Source organism: Nicotiana tabacum, chromosome 3, assembly GCF_000715075.1.
Source record: "Nicotiana tabacum cultivar K326 chromosome 3, ASM71507v2, whole genome shotgun sequence".
NCBI lineage: Eukaryota > Viridiplantae > Streptophyta > Magnoliopsida > Solanales > Solanaceae > Nicotiana > Nicotiana tabacum.
In genome coordinates, this window is record NC_134082.1 from 179,248,440 (window position 1) to 179,267,970 (window position 19,531).

The window sequence follows — 19,531 nt, forward strand, 5'->3', positions numbered from 1 at the left end:
TCAAATCCTTAGTAATATTTGGTAATATGATTTAGTTTTACAATCACATCTGTCCCCAGCCACCAAACTGGGGCAGAAAATTTTCTTTATTTTTGTCTATGTTGAAGTCAGGAGCCCGCCTGGAGAGCATGGAATATATTTCAAGTTAGCAGTCAGGATGCCCGCCTGGAGAGAAGGGAATACTTTCAAGCGCAGCAGTTAGGAGCCCGCATGGAGAACAAGGGAGTACAATTTAAAGTTTTATTTTTCAAATTCTTTGCTTTGTTTTGAAGTCAGGAGCCCGCCTGGAGAGCAGGGAATACTTTCAAGTTAGCAGTCAGGAGCCCGCCTGGAGAACAAGGGAGTACAATTTAAATTTTGGCTTTCAAATTACTTGTTTTGTTTATTATGAAGTCAGTAGCCTGCCTAGAGAGCAGGGGATACATTTCAAGTTGAAGTCAGGAGCCCGCCTGGAGAGCAGAGAATACTTTCAAGCGTAGCAGTCAGGAGCCCGCCTGGAGAATAAGGGAGTACAATTTAAATTTTAGCTTTCAAATTCCTTGTTTTGTCTATCTTGAAGTTAGGAGCCCGCCTGGAGAGTAGGGAATACATTTCAAGCTAGAAGTCAGGAGCCCGCCTAGAAAGCAGGGAATACATTTCAAGTCCAGCAATCAGGAGCCCGCCTGGAGAGCAGGGAATACATTTCAAGTCAGCAGTCAGGAGCCCGCCTGAAGAGCAGGGAATACATTTCACGTCAGCAGTCAGGGAGCCCCGTCTGGAGAATAGGGTCAGTTTTTACTTTAGTCAAGCTTAGCTATAGTTTTACTAGTCTATTCTTTAGTTTAATTTCATCACTGCATCAATAGTACAAGTGGTTTACAATTTTCTAACAACTCACAAATCTTCCTAGTGCAAACTGGGGCACAAAAAATTTCTTTGTTTTGTCTATTTTGTTGTAATCAGGCGCCCACTAGAGAACAAGGGGAGACAACTCAAGTTTCTAGGGAATGCAGTGTCGAAGGAAGACAGTTCAAGTTTCAAGGGAAAATGGTTCAAGGTGCAAGGGAAAACAGTGTCAAGTAACAAGATAAGACGGTTCAAGTTCAGCAATCAGGCGCCCACCTGGGAAAAAGGGAATTCAATTCAGAATGCAATTCAAGTCATGTAACGAAAGAAGTTCGCATCAAGAATGCGAGTCAGCAGTCCTAGATGATCAACAGAAGTTAATCAATAAAGGAAAAGAGAGAAAAGCAACAAGTTTATCCAAATGCAGAAGTTGATGAAGGATGTGAGCTGCTCAAGACATGGCCGAGGTCACAAGCAATACATGTACGGTCTTGGTCCGAAAATCTGGAGAAGAACGAGCTAGAACCTGCAACTGGCGAGCGTGAAGGTTCAAATCTAAAGTCTGCATGAAGAACCACTCAAGACTCAAGATCAAGCTTCAGAAGACTTATAGATAGGAATCTTGTAACTCGTAATTGATAGGCTTAGCTAGTCTTTTTCATGTTTTGATTTTGATGTAACAACATGGACCGCGGACCGGAACCTCAGCGGAACGGCACCTCGATCGGATCTCCACCTCGGCATACTCTGTCATCCCACTCATCTCTGAACTACACGTGGCCTGATTCCTTTATAGCCAAGGATATGTAGGCAGTCCAGATACCAGGGCTCGGTCATATTCCCCTCTTTCTCAGTTTTAGTCTCTCCAAATAAGGGTCGGGTCAAAAAACCTGTCTAGTCAATCTTTGTCTGAAAACTCTGTACGTTTCCAGTCAAAGAGGGACAGTTGTAGACATGTGATTTTTGACCCTCCCCAAGAGTTTTTATATATTAGCGTAAAATATTTAATTTAGGCGTAATATAGATATTTTAAGTAATTTTGACTCTTTTACTTTATTTTATTACAAAAAAATAAAAAATCACAAAAATAGGTTCATTAATGTTTTGTAGTCATTTTTAATAAAAACAAATCTTAAAAAATATATACAACAATAGTAATTTTATTTTAATATGATATTTGAAAATACCAAAAATAGATTTGTTTTAATGATTAGTTTTATTTTAATAATTATTTGAATAGTAGAAATAATTAACAAATGGGCCCGTATTTTTAATCTCATTCGCAGCGAAAGAATAGAGCTTGGGCTCGAGCAACCCATCTTTAGGCCTAATTTTGGACATAGCCCACAATTGTCAAGCTCACAATTCCTAGGCCCATACCCCTTAACCTAAAACCCTACCAAAAACCTAGACTCTACCTATAAATTAGTACCTAAAAATCTAAGGGGGAAAAACACAAAAAGAGGACGCTAAAATGAAATAGGCTGAACGAAAACAAAAACGAAAAGCGGCGCATCATCTTCTTCACAAAATCAATACCAGAGAACGACCCCCACCCCTCTTCCGTCTATCTTCTTCAAGCACCCCCCACGATCTCGTCTTTCTCCCCACCCAAACGACCCCTCAAATTCTCCTCTCCTCACCAGCGGCGAGCTCGCCGTAACACCTCAAATAACGACCCAACACCCATCTCCCTACCACCCTTCTCGTCGACTTTGACCCGCCAGACCTTCCGCCAGCGACACCATATCTGGCGAGCTTCACTTTCACACACACATAGTCACGCACATGAACGGAGTGAAGGAACGAGCGTAAGGCAGGTTCGAGATTTCAGAAAGTCGAAAAACAGTCCAAAAAATATTTCGTCTTCCTCATCCTTGGTTTGATTCTTAGTTTCTGAAACATGGATGTTTAGCTGAGGTCTGGAGTCGTTTGCGAGTTTGAGTCGTGTGGAAGTTGCTGTATGTTGGTTACGGTCTATGATTATCGCTGTCAATTCTTTCTGTCGAGCTCGAGCTGCTGAAACTCGACGTTGCTGCTTTTTCCGGCGTTTTGCCGGAGTTTCACCATCTCTGACCAGTTTATTCTTACTATAAACGTAGCAGCTTCAGCTTCTTTAACTGCTGCTGGTCTCTTAAGTCGAGCTCAGGTCGTCAAGGTCGTCGAAGTTTCCCGGCGAGGTTTCCTCTATCCACGCCCTGTCCTGATTTTCGCTTTTGGATAATTTCCGTTTGGACTGTTTGTACATCGGCTCAGAGTTATCTAAAGGTCTCATCTTCTCCTTTTTAATTCTTCTGCTTTTGCTTCCATGATATTTATTGGAATTTTGTCTACATTAATGAGTGTTTAAGTTGAAATGATATGCTTGTGGTTGCAAATATGTTAAGATCATGAATCTGTTGAATGAGTTTGACGCATATTTTTTTTTCTTTTCTTTTTCTTTTTTTGGTTTTGAAGGTTTAACATCATATAGCAATATCGTAGATATTTTCTTATTTCAAGTTATTTGCTTCATGTGCAGTCCATTTGAGTGCTTGAGATGCATATATCAATTCTAGATTTATCTTGCATGAAACACCTATTTTGGTCAAATAAGATTTGGAAAAGGGAACAAAATAGAGTAACTCAAAAGGGTTATGGAATTTGGGCCGTTGCGTGGTGTTTGAAATCTAGTCTTTGGTCTTTGATATAAAATTGGGGAGATTTAGACCTTATAATATATTTTTGGTTTTAAGAAGTTGGGTTGTTGAGAGTTGTTAACTAGTTTACTCCATTCTTCACATCACTTCTCCATAACTCATGGTCCTCACTTAATTAATTTTAATCCTTTAGAAATCGAGGTGTGCCATTTAGTTGAATTTTTATGGCCCTCACAAAGTTGAATGTTTGTAGTTTGCTTTAGGCCCGTTTAAAATACTATCGTGATTATGGACACGTTCGCGTGACACAGTTACTATTTCTAAAAACAAAATCGGAGTATACGTTTGCGTAACTTCGGCTAAACTTTCTTAATAATAATAAGCGTTATTAATTGTGGACACATTCGCGTGACATGATTTTGACGTGCCAAACAAATGGGTACACGTACGCGTGACTCAGTTCAAGATAATTTTCTTAATTAAAAAGCGGTAAAGGGGTAAATGCACATAGGATCTAAAATAAGCAATTTTAATAAGCCAAGTATGATCAGAGCGACTGTGCTAGAACCACGGAACTTGGGAATGCCTAAAACCTTCTCTCGGGTTAACAGAATTCCTTACTCAAATTTCTGGTTTGCAGACTGTAATATAAAGTCAATCTTTTCCTCGACTCGGGATTTAAACCGGTGACTTGGGACACCCTAAATTATCCCAAGTGGCGATTCTGATTTTTAATAAATAAACGATCCCGTTTCGATTGTCCTTTAGTTGGAAAAACTCTCTTGTATTTATACCTTTTACGGGGTGTAGGTAAAAAGGAGGTGTTACAAATGATCGATTGATTGATTAATTTTTTGGACCAAATTTATTTGTTAATATTAAATATTAACGTAATATTATCCGTGTTTGTAACGGATATGTTCCAATCCGTGTATTGTACCACCAGTTTCAATAGCAGCCGCCTAGTGCTCCTCCCACCATGGCTAAGTGCTTGCTCCATAACAAGCTAGTGCATGCTCCACCATGGAGAGGGGGCGGGTCTCACAACTGACTGCTATAAATATGAGCAGCAGTAGTTGGAGAATTACATACCGAAACAGAATTGAGAGCTATTGATCTTCTCTTCACCGAAAACTCAACGTTGGCTATAATTTGCATTCCTTCCTCTCAGAATTTCCATTCGACTTCTGAGTTTTCCTCCCCTTGTTCAGCATTGTTTTAAACTACAAACAAAGTATCCTTAAGTGTGATTTGCTACCGAACTTTGTATTCGCTGAAACACTGGGGTTTGAAGTACCGCTACACCAGTGTGTAATTCGTTCTATCCTGGGAGGAAATAATCCATAACCTTGGGTACTAGGAGGGGATTAAATTCCTTAAGGAAACACTGTGAATTCAGTGGGCTCGAATTAATTTCTGTTTTATTTATATTTACGTTTATAAGCTAATGTTCTAATTTTCAGAATTATTATTTACAAATACAGGCATAATAATAACAAGCTTAAGGAATTTAATAATTTTAATTTCTGTATTTGTGTTACTTTTATTATTCTGGAAACTATAACCTTTGTGGTTTTTGTGTACTCCAGTTTGGATAGTAAAGCCTTCGTGGTGGTTTGTTGGAGATTAAAATCTACGTGATTTTTACTCCAGTTTTAAAGCCTTCGTGTCGTTTTGTTGGAGATTAAAATCTACATGATTTTTACTCCACTTTTAAATGTTTGTTTGTGTCATTTTTTTCCAGAAAAAATGGCGAATGACAACGGAAATCAAGCTGTTCCGATGATGACTGCCAACGCATCGACAAGTCGAACTCCGATGTTGGCACCGACAGAGAAACCCGAAAAATTTTCTGGGATGGATTTCAAGTGCTGGCAGCAGAAGATGTTCTTCTACTTGACTACGTTATGTCTACAGAAGTTCATCAAGGAAGATGTTCCTGATCTTCTAGATGAAACACCATAGAATGAAAGCTTTCTCGTGATTGAGGCGTGGAAGCATTTTGACTTCTTGTGCAGGAATTATATTCTTAGCGGACTGGAGGATAATCTTTATAATGTATACAGTGGCGTGGAGACGTCAAAAGAATTGTAGAATGCGCTTGAAAAGAAATACAAAACTGAAGATGCCAGGATGAAGAAATTCGTCGTTTCAAAATTTTTGGACTACAAAATGGTAGATAGCAAGTCTGTTATTACCCAAGTCCAGGAATTGCAGGTAATTATTCATGATCTACTTGCTGAAGGTATATTTCAAAAGAATACTGATGTTGAAAGTAAAATTTTTAGTAATTTTACTAACAGAATTTTCATTGAAGGTCTTGTCATCAATGAAGCATTCCAAGTAGCAGCAATAATTGAGAAGTTGCCTCCATTGTGGAAGGACTTCAAAAATTATTTGAAACACAAATGAAAGGAAATGTCCCTTGAAGATCTCATTGTTCGATTGAGAATCGAAGAGGACAATAAAGCTGCTGAAAGGAGAGGCCGTGGAAATTCAACAATAATGGGAGCAAAAGTTGAAGATAACAAAAAGAGAAAGAAGGCTTCTGGTCCGAAATACAACCCAAGCAAGAAGCGGTTCAGTGGAAACTTCTACAACTGTGGGAAAATCGGACACAAATCTACGGAGTAACGTGCTCGGAAGAAAGACAAGCAAATGGGTCAAGCAAGCATGGTAGAAAAGCATAATGATGTTGATGACTTGTGCGCCATGCTTTCTGAATGCAACCTGGTAGGAAACCCAAAGGAGTGGTGGATTGATTCTGGAGCCACTCGCCATATTTGTGCTGTGAGGGAAGCATTTTCTACATATGCTTCTGCTGGACCCGAAGAGACGCTCTCTATGGAAAATGCTGCTACAACAAAAATTGAAGGATAGGATAAGATATTTCTCAAGATGACTTCTGGCAAGGTCATGACTTTGAACAACGTCCTTCATGTTTCCGAGATTAGGAAGAACTTAGTCTCTACTGGACTTCTTGTAAAGCACGATTTCAAGTGCGTTTTTGTATCTGACAAGGTAGTGATTAGTAAGAATGAAATGTTTGTAGGAAAAGGTTACCTTACCGAGGGCCTTTTCAAGCTGAATGTAATAGTTGTTGAAACTAATAATAAAATTTCAGCTTCTTCTTGCTTACTTGAGTCAAATGATTTATGACATGTACGTTTGGGTCATGGCAATTATAAAACCTTGCGAAAAATGATTAACTTGGAAGTATTACCTAAGTTTGAATGCAAAAAATCAAAATGTCAAATATGTGTGGAATCTAAGTATGTTAAACATCCTTATAAGTCGGTAGAAAGGAATTCAAATCCTTTAGACTTAATTCACACAGATATTTGTGATATGAAGTCAATACCATCTCGCGGTGGAAAGAAGTATTTCATAACTTTTATTGATGACAGTACTCGATATTGCTATATTTACTTACTTAAAAGTAAAGATGAAGCAATAGACGCATTCAAGCAATACAAAAATGAAGTTGAAACGCAACTTAACAAGAAAATCAAAATGATAAGAAGTGATAGGGGTGGTGAATATGAATCTCCTTTTGAACAAATATGTTTAGAATATGAAATTATTCATCAAACAACAGCCCCTTACACGCCCTAATCCAATGGGATTGCGGAAAGAAAGAATCGTTCATTAAAGGAGATGATGAACGCATTGTTGATAAGTTCTGGATTGCCACAGAACTTGTGGGGGGAAGTTGTTCTTACGGCTAGCCGAATACTAAATCGAGTACCCCATAGCAAAACACAATCCATTCCATATAAAAAATGGAAAGAAAGGAATCCCAACTTGAATTATTTTAAAGTGTGGGGGTGTTTGGCAAAAGTACAAGTTCCTAAACCCAAAAGGGTAAAAATAGGACTGAAAACAATTGATTGTGTTTTCATAGGATATGCGACCAGTAGTAAAGCATATCGATTTCTGGTTCATAAATCAGAAAATCCTGACATTCATAATAATACGGTTATAGAATCAGATAATGTTGAGTTCTTTGAAAATATATATCTGTATAAAAAGGAATGTGAGTTGTTTGATGAAGGATCTAAACGACCTCGGGAAGAAACAAAAGAAAGTACATTTTATCAGGAGGATCCAAGATGTAGTAAACGTCAAAGAACGTCTACTTTGTTTGGACCATATTTTGTGACTTTCTTATTAAAAAATAAGTTTCGAACATTTAAAAAAGCTATGTCTTCTTCGAAATCATTGTTCTGGAAAGAGGCGGTCAATAGTGAAATAGAATCCATATTGAACAACCATACATGGGAATTGGTTGATCTTCCTCCTGGAAATAAACCTTTGGGTTCTAAATGGATTTTTAAGAGAAAAATGAAAGATGATGGCACTATTGATAAATTTAAGGCAAGACTTGTTGTCAAAGGGTATAGACAACGAGAAGGTCTTGACTACTTTGATACATACTCCCCAGTTACAAGGATTACGTCCATACGGATGTTAGTAGCATTAGCTGCAGTGTATGGTCTTGAAATTCATCAAATGGATGTTAAAACGGTCTTCTTAAATGGAGAGTTAGAGGAAGAAATTTACAAGGAACAACCTGAAGGGTTTGTGGTTCCAGGTAAAGAAAATAAGGTATGTAGACTTGTTAAGTCCCTTTACGGACTAAAATAAGCACCAAAACAATGGCAAGCGAAATTTGACCAAACAATGTTGTCAAATGGTTTTAAGATAAATGAATGTGATAAATGTGTGTACATTAAAAATGTTCCAAATCACATAGTCATTGTTTTGCCTATATGTGGATGATATGCTGATAATGAGTAATGACATTGCCAACATAAATGCGACTAAGCGTATGCTAACTAGCAAGTTTGATATGAAGGACTTAGGAGTTGCTGATTTAATTCTGGGGATTAAGATCCAAAAGACTCCTTAAGGTCTGGCATTGTCACAATCTCATTATATTAATTCAGTACTTGAAAAATTCAAGCACTTAGGCTTTAAAGTTGCAAAGACTCCAATTGACGTGAATCTTGCATTAGCAAAGAACAAAAGCCAAAGCATATCACAATTGGATTATGCTCGTGTTTTGGGATGCTTAATGTACATCATGAATTGTACACGACCAGATATAGCTTGTGCTATAAGTAAACTGAGTCGATACACTATCAATCCAGGTCAATCTCATTGGATGGCAATGAAACGAGTTTTGGGATATTTAGAACATACCCAAAACTTTGATTTGCACTACAATAAATATCCTGCGGTGATTGAAGGATATTGTGATGCAAATTGGATCACCGGTTCAACTGATTCGAAGTCCACAAGTGGATATGTATTCACTATTGGTGGAGGAGCGGTATCTTGGAAGTCGTCCAAACAAACATGTATTGCCCGCTCTACAATGGAGGCTGAGTTCATAGCCTTAGATAAAGCCGGTGAAGAAGCTGAATGGCTCCAGAATTTCTTGGAAGACATTCCATTTTGGCCCAAACCGTTGGCACCAATATGCATACATTGTGATAGCCAAGCAGCAATTGGAAGGGCTGGGAGCGTTATGTATAACGGTAAATCTCGTCATATACGACGAAGACATAAAACCGTTAGGCAACTACTCTCTAGAGGAATTATCACGATTGACTATGTAAGGTCAAGTGATAATGTGTCGGATCCACCTACAAAAGGCCTAACTAGAGAGGTGGTTGAGAAATCATTGAGGGGAATGGGACTATGGCCGAGAACAAGTCATTGTGGCGGTAACTCTACCTAGAAGACTAGAGATCCCAAGATTTAGGTTCAAGGAGATCAAACAAAGTCATTAATGACGGTTCAACATTGTCAACAAAATATTTAGTCCATTCTCGTGATGAGACAATGTTCAGTACCAAGGATAAAATATTAAGGCTTTTTATTGATTTCTAAATTTGATACAGGGTATATCAAATAGTGTATCTACAGGATGACACATTTAGGAATCACCTATGTAAGTGTGAAGTGTTAGCCGCTTCAAGGATAATTTTGCAAGGCCAATTCTCTACGCACTTATGAAATCAGGCAGTGTTCATGGCTGAAACGAACACAAAAATGATAACCAAAGATGGTTAAGGGATTGATTGTGTGACTTATGGTTGTCTAGGTATACACTAAAGTTCGACGGTTCAAAGATATCAAATCTATCGATTGACCGAGTATATCCGACATAAGTTCACTACGGAAAGTTCAAAGGGAAACCTACTTATTCAGATGCAATTAATCCTTGCTTGCAAATCACACAAGTTTTTCATGCATACTTCCGTGATATAGCCATTCCCCATTCATGTGGGGGATTGTTGAGTTTCTTTTTAATATAGAAAGGTATTAAAAAGAGGGTGAATGAGAAATGGAGGGAAATGAAAATTTTGAGTAAAATTTTAAGTTTCCCTCTCCTTTTAATGAGACATTGTCCCTCATTGGTAGAGGAAAATGAGTTTGGTAGGTTTATATACAAATGCACTTCATGTAGCTCTTAAAGAGTTAGGAAAAAGGCAAGCCTCGCGCCGTCGTCGTCGCTCGCTCGCTCGGTCGGCTCGGCTTCGGCTACGGCTTCAGCTTCGGCTTCGGATTTGGATTTGGATTTGGTCAATTGATTGATTAATATTTTGGATCAAATTTATTTGTTAATAGTAAATATTGACGTAATATTATCCGTGTTTGTAATAGATATGTTCCAATCCTTGTATTGTACCACCAGTTGCAATAGCAGCCTCCTAGTGCTCCTCCCACCATGGCTAAGTGCTTGCTCCATAACAAGCTAGTGCATGCTCCACCATAGAGAGGGGGCGGGTCTCACAACTGACTGCTATAAATATAAGCAACAGCAGTTGGAGAATCATACACCGAAATAGAATTGAGAGCTATTGATCTTCTCTTCACCGAAAACTCAACGTTAGCTATAATTTGCATTCCTTCCTCTCATAATGTCCTTTCGACTTTTGAGTTTTCCTCCCTTGTTCTGCATTGTTTTAAACTACAAACAAAGTATCCGTAAATGTGATTTGCTGCCGAACTTTATATTTGCTGAAACACTGGGGTTTGAAGTACCGCTACACCAGTGTGTAATTCGTTCTAACCTGGGAGGAAATAATCCATAACCTTGGGTACAAGGAGGGGATTAAATTCCTTAAGGAAACACTGTGAATTCAGTGAGTTCGAATTAATTTCTATTTTATTTGTATTTACGTTTATAAGATAACGTCCTAATTTCCAGAATCATTATTTACAAATACAGGCATAATAATAACAGTGGATTATATTGATGAAACATTATATTGTTTTGCTAATATATAAGAAATTTAAGTGCCCATTTAGAAGGATGGATGACTATTACCCTTTACACTATATATACATGATTCTCTCTCTCTCTCTCTCTCTCTTTTCTTCCCTGATTGTTGAAAATGATGTAATCGACGTTTTATCTTCCACATAAATATAATCTGATTAACTTGTGAAATGCAAGAGCACTTCTCAAATAATTCTATGTGCTCCCATTTAATTTAAAGTTGACTTGAACATATAATTTCGAATCTCATCGCGTTTATATATATGACTGTGTTATGAATAGTTTGTACATTGGGTACTACTTTGGATGCTACATTGGATACTACATTGGATGCTACATTGGATGCCCATGTTGTGAATAACTTAAAGATATTTCCTATTTTATGTCCATCATCTTTACTTTTTATGCCTATAAAAGGCCATATAATTGCAATGAAAAATTACACCAAAGTGAAAGAAGAAAATACTTCTCCATTCTCTCTATCTCTTCTTGTTTACATTTTACTGCATTGCTTTTATTTTATAACACGTTATCAACACGAAGCTCTAATTTTATTATTAACTCCCGCTAAGTTGAGCCATATTTTATTAAGGTATGTATCATTATAATCATTTTATTTATGGCAGTACATATCATATGCTCATTGTTTGCAGATTACTTGTGCGCTTGGGCATCTTAAATAGTTTAAGTACATTGCAGTGATAAAATAACTATTTCCTTCCGTGCTCAACTCTTAGAGGACCTCAAAGTCATCAAACTAGCTATGCACTAATGTCATACTTATAATATTCATGGACTCCCTAGATCAAAACATATCTTTAAGGCATTTTGAAGAACTGTGAGAAATAAATTGGCAAGCAATAATTTTATAGTTTAATTACTTTATATTTATTGGAACATATAAATAATGTTAGTCACGTTCAGTTCTATTAACACATATATATCAATAATATAAAGTGAAATAAAACAAGTATATAAAGTGAAATGAAACAAGTATGCAATTTCTACTTTATGGCAAGAATAAAATGAAATAGTAGATTGTTAACATGATATAGCTCTATTTTTATTTCTTTTACCTTAATCGTTTTATTTTTATTAATTGTTTATTAGTATTATAATTATTTCTCTAACTTATTCATCTTTTATGATAGTTTTCACTATGTCAAATTTATCAAAACTTGAATTTGTGGCACTTGACATCACCGGGAGGAACTATTTATCATGGGTTCTTGATGCTGAAATTCACCTTGACGCTAAAGGTCTTGGAAATACTATTATACAAGGAAATGAAGCATCAAATCAGGATAAAGCGAAGGCCATGATTTTCCTTCATCATCATCTACATGAAGGGTTAAAAACTGAATATTTAACCGTAAAAGATCCAATTGAATTATGGATTAATTTGAAGGATCGATATGACCACCTAAAACTTACAGTATTACCAAAAGCTCGGTATGAGTGGATACATTTAAGGTTGCAAGACTTTAAAACCGTAAGTGAGTATAATTCTGCTATCTTTAAAGTAAGTTCTCTATTAAAATTATGTGGAGACACTATCACAGATGAGGACTTATTGGAAAAAATATTTTCTACTTTTCACGCTTCAAATATGGTACTACAACAACAATACCGTGAAAAAGGTTTTTAGAAATATTCTGAGTTAATCACATGCCTACTTGTGGCCGAGCAGAATAATACTCTATTAATGAAAAATTATGAAGCCCGTCCCACTGGGCCAGCTCCATTTCCGGAAGTGAATGCTGTAGCAACATATGATAAGTTTGAAAGAAAATAAAATAATTACCGTGGTCGTGGACATGGTCGTAAACGTGGACGTGGCAGGGGGCAAAACAATTATCGTCATTATGGTGGAAATAAATTGGAGAACAATAAGGGTTCTCAAATTAATCATTCAAAAGGTAAAGCTAGTATGTGTCACCGATGTGGTATGAGAGGTCATTGGGCACACATTTGTCGTACGCCAGAACATTTTGTCAAACTTTATCAAGCCTCCCTAAAGAAAAAAGAAAATAATGTGGAGGCACACTTGACCTTTCAAAATAATGATGATGAAGCAGATCCCTCAAATAAATATGATTCTAAGGCACATCTTGCATATAAAGATGATGATTTTGAAGGCCTAACAAATATTACTCATTTAGAAGTTGGGGACTTCTTTGAGGATATTGACTGAAGAACTAATCATCTTACTGGGGAATGAAGCTATAAAAGTTGTTATGTTTATGTTTGCAACTAGTTTATTTTTCTTGAGTGTATTTTCCTAATGCATCATGTGTTGCTAGTTTCTACATTTCTAATGTATTTCTTAATGTTTTTTTCCTGCTTGTCTTTCATATTTCCTATGATGTATTATTTGTCTTTTTTTGTGAAGAATATGAAAATTCCCCAGTCTTCAGTTGAATTCAAGATTAATAAGGATGATATATGTCTTCTGGATAGTGCTACAACACACACTATTTTAAAAGATAAGAGATATTTCTCTTTTTTGGTAATGAAAGAAGCGAATGTTAATACAATATCAGGTAGTACAAGATTAATTGAAGGTTCTGGAAGAGCCAATTTATTACTACCAGGAGGAACAAATTTGGCTATTGATGAAGCACTATATTGTAGTAAATCTCAAAGAAACTTATTAAGTTTCAAAGATATTCGCCAAAATGGCTATCATATTGAGACTACAAATGATGAAAACATTGAATATCTTTATATTACTACAATAATGTCCGGTAAGAAATATGTGCTTGAAATGTTACATGCTCTTTCCTCCGGCTTATACTACACAAGTATTAGCAGGATTGAAACACATGCGTAGTAAACGAGAAATTTACTAATTAAGATAATTTTATTATTTGGCATGACCGGCTGGGCCATCCTGGTTCTAATATGATGCATAAAATAATTGAGAATTCACATGGACATGCAATGAAGAATCAGAAGATTCTTCAATTTAAGGAATTCTCTTGTGCTGCGTGTTCTCAAGGAAAATTAATTATTAGACCATCAACTATTAAAGTTAGGATGGAATCCCCTGCATTTCTGGAACGTATACAAGATGATATATGTGGGCCCATTCACCCTCCATGTGGACCATTCAAATATTATATGGTTTTGGTAGATGCATCTACAAGATGGTCACATGTGTGCTTACTATCAACTCGCAATATGACATTTGCGAGATTGTTGGCTCAAATAATAAAGCTAAGAGCACAATTTCTAGATTATGCAATTAAGACAATTCGTCTTGATAATGCTGATGAGTTTACATCCCAAGTCTTTAATGATTATTGTATTTCAACTGGGATAACAATTGAGCATCCTGTTGCTCATGTTCATACACAAAATGGTCTAGCAGAATCATTGATCAAATGCCTCCAATTAATTGCTAGACCAATGCTTATGAGAACAAAACTTCCCATTTCAGTATGGGGTCATGCTATTTTGCACGCAGCAGCACTTGTGCGGATAAGGCCCACAAGTTATCATAAAGTCTCCCCATTGCAATTGGCTTTTGGTCAGGAGCCAAATATTTCCCATCTTAGGATCTTTGGTTGTGCGATATATGTTCCAATTGCTCCACCACAACGCACAAAGATGGGTCCTCAAAGAAGGTTGGGGATATATGTTGGATATGAATCTCCTTCTATTATAAAATATCTAGAGCCGATGACTGGAGATTTATTTACGGCAAGATTTTCTGATTGCCATTTTAATGAATCAGTATATCCAACATTAGGGGGAGAAAATAAGCAGCTGAAAAAGAAGATAGATTGGAATGCATTATCACTGTCTCATTTAGATCCTCGAACAAATCAATGTGAACAAGAGGTTCAAAAGATTATTCATTTACAAAATATTGCAAATCAATTGCCAGATGCATTCACTAACCTACCAAGGGTGACTAAGTCACATATTCCAGCTGCTAATGCTCCAATTCGAGTTGATATCCTGACAGAACAATTAATTAAAGCAAATGAGTCTAATCCATGCTTGAAACGTAGTAGACCAATCGGTTCTAAAGATAAAAATCCTCGAAGAAGAAAAGGAGCAAGTGATCAAAGTGAACATAACACAGAGGTAGTGGCTCAAGAAGAGCCCCAAGACGTAACAAATGATAAGACCTTAGAGGATGTCCAGGTACCTAAAAATAATGAAAATGAAGAGATATCAATAAGTTACGTCTCAACCGGGAAAAGATGGAACCGAAATAATATTGTTATCGATAACATTTTTGCTTATAATGTTGCTGTTGAAATAATGCAACAAGATGAGGATCTTGAACCAAAATCTGTCAATGAATGTAGACAGAGAAATGATTGGCCCAAATGGAAAGACGCTATCCAGACAGAGTTAACTTGACTTGGAAAACGTGAAGTCTTCGGACCCATAGTTCGAACACCTGAAGGCATAAAGCCAGTAGGGTATAAATGGGTTTTTGTGCGAAAACGAAATGATAAAATGAAGTCGTTAGATATAAAGCACGACTTGTGGCACAAGGGTTTTCTCAAAGACATGGAATTGATTATATGGAGACATATTCTCCTGTAGTGGATGCTATCACCTTCAGGTATCTCATAAATATGGCAGTACAAGAAAAACTTGATATGCATCTAATGGATGTTGTTACAGCCTATTTGTATGGATCATTAGACAACAAAATTTTTATGAAAGTACCTGAGGGATTTAAAGTGCCAGAAACATATAAAAATTTTCGAGAAACTTGTTCAATAAAGGTTCAGAAATCTTTATACGGATTGAAACAATCAGGACGTATGTGGTACAATCGCCTGAGTGAATACCTGTTGAAAGAAGGGTACAAGAATGATCCAATTTGTCCCTGTGTCTTTATAAAAAGATCTGGATCTGAATTTGTTATAATAGCCGTGTATGTTGATGATTTAAATATCATTGGAACTCCTGGGGAGCTTCCAAAAACAGTAGACTATTTGAAGAAAGAATTTGAAATGAAAGATCTTGGAAAGACAAAATTTTGTCTTGGTCTACAAATTGAGTATATGAAAGATGGAATATTTGTCCATCAATCGACATACACCGAAAAGATTTTAAAGCGATTCTATATGGATAAAGCACATCCATTGAGTACCCCGATGGTTGTGAGATCACTTGATATAAAGAAAGATCCATTCCGACCTCATGAAAATGATGAAGAGCTTCTTGGTGCCAAAGTACCATATCTTAGTGCAATTGGGGCATTAATGTATCTTGCCAATAATTCCCGACCAGATATAGCTTTCTCAGTAAGCTTATTGGCAAGATTTAGTACTTCGCCAACACAAAGACACTGGAATGGTATTAAACATATATTCAGATACCTCCAAAGGACCATTGATATGGGTTTATTTTATTCAAATGAATCCAAGCCATCATTGATTGGTTATGCAGATGCAGGATATTTGTCTGATCCACACAAAGGTCGATCTCAGACAGACTATTTATTTACAAGTGGAGGTACATCCATATCATGGCGTTCGACAAAACAAACTATGGTTGCTACTTCTTCAAATCATGTAGAGATAATAACCATTCACGAAGCAAGTCGAGAATGTGTTTGGTTAAGATCTACAACTCAACACATTCAACAAACATGTGGTCTTTCTTCGAAAGAGAATATTCCAACAATATTGTATGAAGACAATGCTGCATGCATAGCTCAATTGAAAGGAGGATATATCAAAGGGGATAGAACAAAACATATTTCACCGAAATTCTTTTTCACTCATGATCTTCAGAAGAATGGTGAAATAGATGTACAACAAGTTCGTTCAAGTGATAATTTGGCTGATCTGTTCACTAAGGCATTACCAACCTCAATATTTGAAAAGCTGATATATAAGATTGGAATGCGTCGTCTTCGAGACATTAAGTGATTTTTCATCAGGGGGAGTAACTACACGCTGCACTCTTTTCCTTAACCAAGGTTTTGTCCCACTGAGTTTTCCTGGTAAGGTTTTTAATGAGACATCAAGCAATGCATATTATAAATAACTATGTACATCCCAATATTTTTTTTGTAAGTTTTTAATGAGGCACATTATCTTACATGGACATTCAATGGGGAGTGTTATGAATAGTTTGTACATTGGATACTACTTTGGATACTACATTGGATACTACTTTGGATGCTACATTGGATACTACATTGGATGCTACATTGGATGCCCATGTTGTGAATAACTTAAAGATTAAATTTCCTATTTTATGTCCATCATCTTTACTTTTTATGCCTATAAAAGGCCATGTAATTGCAATGAAAAATTATACCAAAGTGAAAGAAGAAAACACTTCTTCATTCTCTCTATCTCTTCTTGTTTACATTTTACTGCATTGCTTTTATTTTATAACAGACTGATGTTAGTAAGTCTCATTCTACTTAAGATAAGTGAATAATGTCATAAAAAACAATTTACTCCTGACCGAGTAATTATAAGATGTGAAAAGAGATGCAGAACAATATCCCTACACCATCCCAGCGTGCAATATGCAAATCATAGTATCAAAACTTTGAATCTCTAGATTTCTTAAATATTTGTGACCAGTTAGATTCGATCTTTCTCTATTAATTATTATGTTAGAAGAAAATCTAACAGACGGGGAGAAAAAAGAAACTGGCGCTGATATAAAAAATAGTCAAATTTATGCTTGTCATATAATATAAAAAGGATTTGTTGGTTGAAACATAATTATATAATCAGATTGCTTATTACTCCATGTAATTACAAGTAAATTTTTATAAATACTAGTAAGTAAATTTGATAAAAATAATAACTAATTTGCTACCACATGTTAAAATTAAAATTTACCAATGTCGTAATTATTAGTATTATAACTTAAATCCATATACATTTCCGATTGTACTAATACAACATAAGCAAAGTGAATGCTCCAATTTTTTACCACCAACTGCGAATAATTGACTTTGATTCTTTACTTTGTTATTTTCAGAGTTGGCTTATGCGGAAGCAAAATAGTACTATTCGTTGTTTAAGAAAATTATTTACTAGTAGTAGCATTAACATCTTTAAATGAGCAATAATTGTTAAAAGATTTTTTAAAAATTATGTAAATTATTTATAATTTAAAACAAAAGTACTGTAATTAATACTCCATCCGGTCCACATAAGTGACCAATTTGCTTTTTTATTTTGGTTCAAAATAAGTATCCATTTATATAATCAAGAAAAAATTCAATCTGGTTTTCCAGAATTACCCTTATGTACGTATCCCTAAAAAGTCATTTACTCCTCACATTTGAGAAGAGAAGTAAGTACTACTATAATTATGATGTAACATTTAATGAAGGGTAGTTTAGTCACACTAATTATTTTCGTCTAGAATTTAGTATTTTTTTAATGGATGTACCAAAAATAAATTAATCATTTATTGTGACCAATTTGCTTATTCTCGTAAAGTAACATTTATTTTGGGTAAAACAAAAAGCTTCATCAAAATAAGATGACGTAGTCAATTGGAATAGAAAAGTAGTTTGTGACGCATTTTACACGTAGCAAATAGTAAGTGTGATGCCCACTATTACATCACAGCCGTTGACGTTAGTCTCCCGCTTCCAACTGTACATATTCCACGCTGGCCTGCGCTTCACTTCCCTCTCCCTCTTCATTCCGCCCTACCATTTACCAATACCATGAGTCGAACTACCCCCAGCGGCAGCGGCAGCGGCAGCGGCGGCGCAAGCATGAGCTCGTACTCAGCCACCAAGAACGGCGGCTCCACCAGTCGCGGATCACAGCCTAGTGAGAGTAACTTGAATACGAGGTTGGCGAACTTGGTCGCGGAAAGTGCGATAATCGTGGTAGCCACACGTGGGTGCTGCATGTGTCTTGTCGTGAAGCATTTGCTGCTGGGTTTGGGTGTAAACCCTACCATTTTCGACGTCGATGCAGCGGAAGAAGCCGCCATGTTGGAGGAGCTGTCGAGAATTGAGGGTGGCGGCGCTCAGGAGAAGTTGCCGGCGGTGTTTGTAGGAGGGAAGCTTTTAGGAGGGGTAGAAAAAGTGATGGAAACTCACATTTCGGGTGAATTAGTTCCCTTGCTTAAACAAGCTGGTGCCTTATGGCTTTGACTTTCATTCATTCTTAATTCGATCTCTCTGTATTTCGTGTTTATTGACAAAAACTCGGAATTTTTTGGGTCGTTAAAGAAAAGAAAAAAAAGAGAGAAGAAGAATTCCATTTGCTTTCTATATTTTTGAGTAATCCTTAATGTGGTGTAGTTTGCAGTTCGTTACCACCATTTTTCCTTAGTAATTAAGAACTTTTGTGGTCAGGTGACATTTAAATTCATGTGCATATTGATACAGTACTCGTGAGATTAGCATGAACATTCCAAACAAGGGAAAAAAGAAACAAAAAAAAATAGAGAGAGAGAGAGTTAATTAACGAATCGTTGCACTAGAGACATTTTCTTCTGATGCAATTGATACAATAGTTTTATCGATAAACTGTTTTAATAGTCCAATAATCTTTATGCAAGGGTTAAAACCGTTACAGCTACTAAAATATTGGTCTAAGTGAAAAAATAGACCAGTTTGAGGAGCTGCGTGTATATTCAGCATAAAATTAAGTAAATTTCTTTGTTCCTACTTCCTACTGTACTTTTTACTAGCTCATTTTTGCTTTCAAGATTTAAGAGTCAAATGTTCAGGTAAATAACAAGAATCATTCAAAAATATTCTAACCACAAGGAAAACTCTACCCCGCATAATTTAATTAGTGCA

General features: G+C 36.3%; 1 protein-coding gene and 1 long non-coding RNA gene across 2 annotated transcripts; both read left to right on the forward strand.

Annotated features, from left to right (window-relative positions):
* The first annotated feature begins 2,185 nt into the window (after positions 1 to 2,185).
* LOC142175338 (uncharacterized) lies at positions 2,186 to 6,507 on the forward strand. The gene is made up of 3 exons (XR_012704357.1): positions 2,186 to 3,093; positions 5,209 to 5,681; positions 5,782 to 6,507. It is a non-coding gene; the product is annotated as an uncharacterized LOC142175338 (long non-coding RNA).
* Positions 6,508 to 18,439: 11,932 nt separating this feature from the next.
* On the forward strand, positions 18,440 to 18,877 carry LOC107764943 (glutaredoxin-C9-like). Its single transcript, XM_016583521.2, has one exon. It carries the CDS (start codon positions 18,440 to 18,442, stop codon positions 18,875 to 18,877), a length of 438 nt encoding a protein of 145 aa, XP_016439007.1.
* The last annotated feature ends 654 nt before the right edge of the window (positions 18,878 to 19,531 follow it).

What these genes read in the sequence shown, in the direction of transcription:
- LOC107764943 (XM_016583521.2), top strand. Translation starts at nt 18,440, where the DNA reads ATGAGTCGAACTACCCCCAGCGGCAGCGGCAGCGGCAGCGGCGGCGCA.